Consider the following 9,059-nt stretch of genomic DNA (forward strand, 5'->3'; position numbering starts at 1 on the left):
GGGGAGGGGAAAACAACATAAAAACAGCTGACGGCAAAGTTTTATTATCCCCATTGGGCGGCGAGGAGCAAATCAGTAACGTTTTAACAAGCATTTAAGCTCCTTTCTCTGAGTGCCTCTTTGAGGCTCCGTGCACCTGCAGCCTGGCACAACCAGAGGGGGGGGGGTTAACAAGGGCTCTGATGGGAGCAGGCACAGCTGATGGGTGGCAGTGAGCTCTCCCCTCAGAGCTGCTGCTTCCCAAGTGATGCCAAGTGTTGCTCGCTGCTTTGTGCAGACCCCTGGGCAGGGGGTACAAGCACAGAGGTCTGGGCTGGGACCAGCAGCTCGTGCCCAGTTGGGATGGTCTGGGGAGACATCTCCAGCAGAGCAAGAGGATCCTTACAGGGCTGGAGGTGAGCTGCATCCTTTCTCCTCCCCATTCACACCCAAGGGCTTCTCCAAACCTGCCTGCAGCCTCCCTCCGCTTCTCCCCAGCACAGCTGGAAATAACACTCTGACAGCAGGAGCCTCAGCAGGCTTGTCTATGTACAGAGCACCCTGGGGGCTCCTCTATGGGCTCCTCTATGGGTTCAACACCCTGAGATCCCCTCCCTGGCTGTGTGTGGATGTGCCCCACAGCCCCATCCCTGCTCCACACCATGGGCACAGTGCATGCGTATCCATGCATGCCAGGCAGCATCCCTGGGGCACGGGGAGCTGCTGTGCGCCCCGGCTGGGATCGATGCATGGCAAAGAGGGGAATCAATTTCTATAATTAAAGCCTGCACCACTGGGCTGCATCTTCCCTCCCCACTCGCTGTGGTAGAGGAATGGTCCAGCCCCATGGCAACAGCCCATAGGGACCAGAGCTTCTGGTCGATGCCAAAGCAGCTCCCACTCAGGGCACCCCTGCTCCCATGGCAAGGCATCAGCAAGGAGAATTTCTTAGAGGAAAATGAAAAGCAAAGGCATGGGTGGGTGTTTCCTGCCAGCTGGGCCTTGGCTGTGAGGCTGAGGAGATGGAGAGGAGGAGGAGGATTTGGGGGAGGGGGCACAGCCAAATCCCCACCTCTGAAGCACTGTGTACCACGCAGCATGCCCAAGGTCACACAGGGAGCTTTGACACCAACACAACCACAAGCACCAGCAGCACCAGCCAGGGGTGATGGTCACAATGGGACCCAGCATCACCCACACTGCTGGATTCAAACACACTGCCCACCCCAGCCCAGCACACAGCGGCATTTCCTCAGCCACGAGCAGAGCAAGGGGACTGGCTGCTGGTAAATAAAGGCCCTATGGCACAAAGGCAGCTCTGCTATAGCCAGGGGGTCTGCAGCCCACCCGCTGTCCCCAGGTGCCCGTTAGGAGCACACGGAGCCATTTCCATAGGCATGCAAATGCTGGAGGCTACAGGGGCAGTCTGGTGGGAAATAATTAGCACATTGGAAATGCGTTCCTCATTAAAATGAGGGAAGAGCCACCGCTGGGGTGGGAGTGATCAGGCGGCTTCGGGCAGCCTGGATACTGCACAGCAGCCCCCACACCAGCACTAAAGTCACGGTGGGGCTGAGAAATATGGATGTCCCCAGAGCTGGGTAGGGAGATCATAAGAAAGCTCGGGGTCCCTGCGTGTGAATTCCTCTAATGCCAGGGGAGGGGGCACGCAAGTATCAGCCCAGCCCGGAGCCCCCTCCCTCCCATCCCCAGATAGGAGCTGGCTGGATGCAGACCCCTGCCCCCCCCCTTCCCCCAGGGCTCTGCTCCCAGTGCAGGGCTCGATCCCACGGCCACTCACAACCCAACTTCCCCACGACTTGGGTACACACGAAGATGGGGGGGGGGGGGGGAGGCACAGCATCCCCCTCCCCACCCGCTTCACCGCAGCCAGAGCAAAATCGCAGAGAACAAAGAGGGGAGAGGCTGCGGGGCGAGGGCTGGGCGCTGCCCGCGGCGAGGGCAGACAAAGGGACCCCCACCCACGGGCACCGCAGCCCCACGCCGCGACCCCAACCCTCCCCTTCAGCCCCTAACGCTGGGGGTGGACCCGCTGCACGGCGCGGTGGGGGGAGGGGGGAGGCAGGCAAGCAGCCTTTGGAGTTATTTTAAGTTTCCCTCCCCGCCACCTCCCCCCACGCCCGAACCCAGCCCGGGATGCGCCAGATTTTTTTCCTCCTCCTAAAAGGATGCTGAAAATAGCTCGGAGGGGCGACCCGCAGCGGCTCGTCCTGCCATTGTACCCAACGGGCAACGAACGAGGGGCGAGAAGCAAGTGAGGGTCTGCAGGTGGGGGGTCTGCAGGGGAATAGAACCCGAAACCCGGTCCGGGGGTCTAACAAAACGCTTCGGAACCGTCGGCACAAAGAGGATCGTTGCGAGCATCCCATCCAACCCCGCAACGCCCGGCCCCGAGCTCAGCCCACACCCCGACCCCGACCCCCGCATCTCCGAGCCCCGCAAACCGGTACAGCCCCATAAACCGGTACAGCCCCGCAAACCGGCACCAGCTCATAAACCCCCGACGAGCATCGGCAGCGCTGCACCGGGGCGACGTTTGGAGAGAGGAGGAGGAGGAGAAAGGCAAAAAAACCACACGAATAAAAACAAAATACCTGCTACTTAAGAATGGATGCACATAGTGAGAGTGACATGCCTTGAGAGGGTGTATTCCCCATCCTGCTCCTCCGCTCGCTCCCTCCGATCGTTCCTTGCCGTTCTCTGCCGGCTCAGGCCCGGCCACGCATGGGAAACGGAGACAGAACGGGAGCGCGCCGGGTGTGTGCGCGTGGGAGCGCGCAACCCGGCGCTGTACAAAGGAACAAATGGGAAAAACACATTAGCTCATGATAGATTAATGTGCGGGGAGACGCTCCCCCCTTCTCAGCTCCCTCTTAAAGGTCCCCGACGTTGAGATTTGGAGACTGGCGACTAGAAGGGCTGATGGGCGAGAGAAGGGGAGGGGGTCGGAGAAGCGGAGATACCCGGGGGATGCGGCCGTGGGTGAAGGAGGAACGGCCACAGCAGGGGACAGTAGGAACAGCAGCTGCCCAGCTCATGGGAGAGGGGCGTGGTGGGCAGCGAGATGCAGGGATGTGCGGTATCGATCTTGTTGTAAGGGAAGATTGAGGGGGGGGGACGGGAAAAATATGGGGTGGGTGCTGCCAGCAACGGAGCCAGCAGCTCCTAAAGAATGCATCCAGCTCGACCTCCCCATTGCATGGCAGCTGTCAGCCCCCCACGAGCAGCCAAAGACCCTCTGCAGCAAAGCGCTGTGATTGAATGGGGGGATCCATGCAGGGGGGTCCAGCCGTGCTGCAGAGCAGAGAGCAGCCCCTACCCAGTCACCGTGCAATGGATGCACGGAGGTGTCCAGGGGCACATCGCCCTGAGTGGCACCAAAACAAAACCCCAAACCCCACCCTGCAGTCCAGCAGGTAACAGCAGGGACAGAGCAGGAACAATAAATGCAAGCGGTGTTTTGAGATGCAGTTTCCAGGATTGATAAGGTGGGCTCACAGATTCCCCCTCCCCAAAACCAGCGTGATTCCCAACCCTGGGGGCTGTGGGACCAGCAGTCCTTTCCAGTCTGGGGACAGCAATGGGGAGACCCCCAACTCACCCCAACAGCCCCTTCCCCTGCAGCGCTGCATTAAGGGAGAGCTGCTGCCCAGTGGCATGGGGAGAGCTGCTCCATTAGAGCACGTCCGTGGGGCAAAAGCCCTTTTTGTAGCAGCAGTAAAGTGCATCTTGATGGGGCTGACGTGCTGCTGGCGGCAGCAGAGGCCAGGGGGGGGCAACGTGCAGGCTGGCCCTGCTTGGTGATGCACTTCATGCCAACATAGCCTCAATTTGCAGCCTTGAAACAGTGTCCTGCCACGGGGCGGGGGGAGAAAGGAGAGAGGGAGCTTTAAAATCATGAATGAAAATCCAGATGGAAAGAGACCCCGAGCTGCTGTTAGACCTGGGAGCTCTTTGGAGATGTAATAAGAGGTGAAGTGCTTATAATGCAGAGTGAAATGGTCTGGTTTGTGTCCCTGTTCCTGTTCCCCCTGGCATTAAATGTCTCATTGAGGACCTGGCCCTGATCTGTTGAATGCAAAGATGCTGCCAGGAAGGTCCAAACCTTGGGTAGCAGATACCCTGCAGGGGACAGACCCCCCCCTCTCCCCACTGTTCCCCACTGCAGACCCCACACTGCTACTGGTTGGGTCACCATAGGGTGGGAGATAGAGAACGTCAGGGCAAAACTCAATAAGCAAAGTGGAAAATGCTCCCTTGCAACACATGAAGGGCCATCAAGAGCCACTCAGATCCAGAACAGATATCAAACCCAGCAAGGACAACCTGCACAGCCCCAAAGCTGCCCCCCAGCACCCCCATAGCGATGCCAGCCCCCCCCCCAGGGCAGCACTGACAGCTGCTGGCTCGTAGGGAGGCAGCAGTTTTGATCACAGCAGATCCAAGGGAGGTGCTGAGACGTCTCTAAACGAGCTGAAAAGCAGCCTAATCGGCACATCTATTCTCTAACAAGTTACATACTCCCTTCAGAGCCGCAGTCGTTTCAAAAACACATTAAGGAGAAATATCTGAAAGCTAAAACGTATTAAACAAGCACTTCATCCTCATCAGCAGAGGGGTTATGGACCTTTGCTGGTCTCCTTGCAACCAAGTTGTTCCAAGGGGTTTAATAAGGTATCAGCACCAAACCCCCATTTCTTAGATGTATCAGATGTTTTCCTCTTATCCATCCCACTGTCACTTCACCTGGGGGAGTGGGATGGACACACACCTTTATTAAACAGGGAGCTTCAGGGAAGGCAATACCAAACCCACCCCAAAGAAGCAGCCCCATGTGTCTGTGCCCCCATCTTTCAAGCTCAACATCTCTTCCATAGGTGATGAAAGCAGCACTGATGAGCACTAGATGGATACGGGGCTGGGGAGGGGGAAAGGAGGGCAGAGGAACCCCCAGGTGTGCCCTGGGTTGGGGGATATTCAAGCAGACTCTGAGCATCCCAAGCATCGGTGTCTGCCTTGCTTGTATTTTTAACATTGCTTTGCAGAGCCATCCCACACACATCTGTCCCCCCACTGCACGTGATCTCAGCCTCCTGCTGCCCAGTGCTGCCCACACTGGCCCCACATTTCCATCTATAATGCACCCCATCATGCACATTAAGCATAGATATGGTCCATATTATCCCCCTCCAGTTCAAGGGTGTGGGGCTTCGCCAGGTCCCTCCATTATTGGGCTTTGCAGTGTCCCAGCAGTGAACCTATGGGAGCACATAGAGAAGCTGGAGTGCTGCAGGATGAAGCTGGGTGGGCAGTAGAAAACAGTTTGTGGAAGGGAAACACTGCAGAACCTGAAGGATCCCCCCAACCCGCTCCACGTGGGATGCAAACAGGAGGAGCCGGCCGCCCAGCTTCGCAGTGATGGGTGAGGGCTTAATAACAGCTAAATAATACATGTATTTGGCAGACGTGTGAGCAAAGCAAATAGATTGTGCTGTCTCAGAACAGGGCCCTTTGCAGCCTCCACGTCCCTTCCCATCTGGAGCATGCAGGGAAGTGGCAGAGCTGCTCGGAGCCTGTCAACTGTGCTGCAAAGCTGCTGTGTGCTCAGCACCCCATATCCTGCAGCCCTGTGGGTGCAGCAAGCAGAGGGTACAGAAGGGACAGCCTCATCCTGCACCCCAACACCCCACCTCAATGGGGCTGAAGCTGCAGAAGTGCAAAACCCAAAGGAGAAGAGCAACCTGGAGCAATGCATCGGGATCCCTTTTGCTATTAGGGAAGCAAAGACTTCTGCTCCGACATTGAAACCACACAGAAAGCAGAGCTGGGTCCAGGCCCTGCCCCACAAGTGCTGCCCACCCCATAGGACCAAGCAGCAGCCCCCCATCCAGCCCCTATCACTGTGTGTGCACTGCTTTCCTCTGGGCATCGGGATGAGGAAAAGTCTCCATAGCAACTGAGGACAGCTGTGACCGTGAGTTGTAATTGCACTCCACTGGGCTTGGTTTGGGGGCTGAGCATTTTGGGGCTGAGCGTGGCCCCATATTGCAAAGGTGGGGGACTCAGTGCCACCCCCTGAGCCCTCAGTGCCACCAGCAGCCAGGAAGGCACCAGGCTCAGCATCCACATGGGATGGGATCCCACTGAACACAGTGTTGGGGAGAAACCTCAAGGCTTCATGCAGCTTTAAGAGGATTTTGCCTTATTAGATGCAGCAGCTCTGCAGATGGTGGTGATGACCAATATTTGCATTGACCAGACAGGAGGTTTTATATGGATCCTGGGGGAGGACAGCCAGGAGCCTCTTGGATGCTTGATGGAGGATGATGGAGGTGACCTCAGCTCCCCAGTATTGTAACAGTCGCTGTGTCTGGGAGGGCTGTGTGCTCTGAAGGACCCCCTGCTGCCCTCCATGCAGTGCTGGGACTCTCTAAAGCCCCACAAGCTTATGAGAAAGCTGAGGGAGGTTCAGCCATCGGCCAACAGAGACGCATTATCAGAGGTTGATCTGAGGCAGCAGCTGACAGTTAAAAGAGGAGAAGAGCTGGGCTGAGCAGGGAGAGGTCATGGAAAGCCACGAGAAGCAGCTGATCTATTTGGTGTGTGTGTGTGTGTGTGTGTGCTGGGAGGAGGAACAACAGCAGAGAGGCACAAAGGGAAGAGCAATGCAGCAAAATTGCTGGGCCAGAAGAGCCAGCTTGGCACAGCATCCAGCATGGGTACAATGGGGGTAAAATGATGCGTGTTGAGGTCAGGGATGGCCTCGTGTTGCTGGGGATAAGTTGGGTAGGACCCCGAGTTGGGCTCCAGAGGGGTGGGAAAGAGAGGAACTGTGGCATATTGTGAGCAAAGGGAAAGAAATGGGGTTGTTAAGATTGAGGCTCTGTGGATGGGGAAGCGCAAGGAGCAGGCTGAGTCATGGCTAACACCTTGCTGATGGGTAAATGCCACAGCTCTGCTCAGAGCAGCAGAACGGGGCTGTCTGCAGCAACTGAAGAGGAAAGGAAAAGGAGAGGGGTAGAGGACTCAGAGGGGAGGACTGAATGTTATTGAGCATGGCTGGGTTTGAAGCTGATGGCCAGGAGGCAGCACACAGGCAACACCCGTCCATCAGTGGAGACACAGCAAGAGCTCAGCCCCTCTGCTCCCCCCTCTGCTCTGTGGGGCATTGGGCAGATGGGTTCCCCAGGCTCTCCTACCCCAGGGTTGGGGTCTTTGCTGCCCAGGGCTCCCACCAGGACTCACCCAGTGGGGAGAGTGGAGTGTGCCTGTGAACCATGGGGCAGCTTAGGGGGTGGGGTGTCTGAAAAGAGGGAGTTTGGAGGCTATTTTTGCAGCAGAAGGAACCAGGAATCTGGGTCACAAGGGATGGGGGAAGTGTCAGAAGTGTGAGGGGTAAAAACACAGCACTGCTCCTAACAGAGGAATGAGGCTGAGGTCCCCAACACCAGCAGCTCTGCCATCCCCAAGTAGTGCATAGCTCCCCATTAGGGGCTACGGGGCCACTTCCATAGCACCCATGGGCTGAGCATAGGGAAGACTGAAGGGTTTTAATGCTGTGCCTTCCACCCAGGCTGGGGGGTGTGTGTACTGCTCAGCACCAGGTTGTCCCCATCCCCTTGTCCCCATCCCCTTGTCCCTAAGCCCTTGTCCCCAGGCACAGAGTGACTTTAGGAGGACAAGGCAGCACTGATGAGCTCTGCAGCACTCTATGAGGAGCAGAAGCAGCTCATGTGGCTTTCTGCTGCTTCCCACTGACTCCCTGATCCGGACTTGGCAATCTAAAGGCTGTTGATTATCTCTCCTGCCATACAAAAGAAGGTTCTTGGCAAAGATTGCTAGAAAACTTGGGTTCATCCCAGTACAGACGAGGAAAACTTTTCAGAAGTCAAAAACGTACAAAGATTCTGGGGGGGAGGGGGGAAAATAAGTCTGTTCCTGAAAAGCTGAAGTTCGATGACTGCATCGCTCCTCTGTGCCTTCCTGTGCTGATGGCACATCCTCCATTTCTTTTGCATGGTGCCATGTCCCTGCCTGGCTGCCCCTCCTTGTGCTGCAGATGAGTCTGTTTGCATTGTAAGAGGACAGCAGGCAAAGGTGTGAGTGCTTCTCTGGGAGGGGTTCAGATAGAGATGGTGGGGAAAGGGTCCCCAGTAGCTCTTTGTCTCCTTTGTTCCCATGCAGCACAGCCAGGCAGGATGATCCCCAGGACAGCAGCTGGAAGGGGCAGATGAAGAGCTCTGCAGGGATGAGAGCTGGGACTTGGCAGACGTGGCTGCAGGGAGCAATGCCCAGAGCCTGCAGGTCCTTCAGCTCAATGCAGAGGAGCTGAGCTGGAAGCCAAAGTGAAAAGCACCCCCAAAATGAGTGTAGGAATGCAGCAGGGCAGGAGGGTGGGTGCTCACAGCCACAAAGACTTGCCCAGTAAGATGCTGTTTAGGACAGAAATGCCTGTCACATCTCCCATTGGTGTGCTCTCATCAGGGCTGGGCTCATCAGCCAGAGCTAATTAAACCCTGCATGCAGTCACTGCTTAACTGAAAGTTGGTTTCCTGCAATGACAGAGACAAGGATGCGAGCAGCCCACGGTCTCCTGTATCCAGCAGGAACACCTTCCATGCTGCTCCTACTGCTGCATTCAGCTCCACAGCCCCTTCCCCAGTGCAGATATAACTGGGAATCCAAAAGCATTGGCTGTGGCAGGAGATTGCAGCCTGTTTGCAGCACAAGGCTCTTGGTTCCCATGCAGATTCTCCCCTCCTGGTTTCCTCCTATTCCCCAGCAGAGCTGCTTTCAAGCAGCACCACAGCTTCAAAGCATTGAGGAAACCTTCCCAACCCACCTTCCACATTGCAAAGCCCCTCGTCATCCCACAGAGCCCAGCTCAGTCAGGGCTTTGTGGCTGAGACAACAGCACGACTGCATGGCTACAGAGCCAACAGAGAACCTGATAGCCAGGCTCTGCTCCCATCCACCATCTGCTTCCTATGGGACTCTCCGCCTCTATTTCTGGGCAGCTCGTGCCTGCCTGCCTTGAAGGGAAGGTGGGTGGGTAGGGA

General features: G+C 56.7%; 1 protein-coding gene across 14 annotated transcripts in view; it reads right to left on the reverse strand.

The window, feature by feature from the left end:
* The window catches only part of SRCIN1 (SRC kinase signaling inhibitor 1), a 46,306-nt gene extending 43,308 nt beyond the window's left edge, over positions 1 to 2,998 (reverse strand). For 3 of the 14 annotated variants that reach the window (XM_085532315.1, XM_085532321.1, XM_015885905.3), the window contains exon 1: positions 2,595 to 2,735. Coding sequence is in view for 8 of the 14 variants with exons in the window: in XM_015885900.3 (XP_015741386.2) it covers positions 2,636 to 2,657 (22 nt within the window). In the remaining 6 variants the exon portion in view is untranslated. Of the gene's footprint in view, positions 1 to 2,594 lie in introns of all 14 variants that reach the window. The other 11 variants (XM_085532311.1, XM_085532310.1, XM_085532322.1 and 8 more) reach the window with 8 other exon arrangements.
* Between the last annotated feature and the right edge of the window lie 6,061 nt (positions 2,999 to 9,059).

The sequence above is a fragment of the Coturnix japonica genome, unplaced genomic scaffold, assembly GCF_054131305.1.
Source record: "Coturnix japonica strain WE unplaced genomic scaffold, WE-NBRP24 Scf049, whole genome shotgun sequence".
In the NCBI taxonomy this organism is placed as follows: Eukaryota; Metazoa; Chordata; class Aves; order Galliformes; family Phasianidae; genus Coturnix; species Coturnix japonica.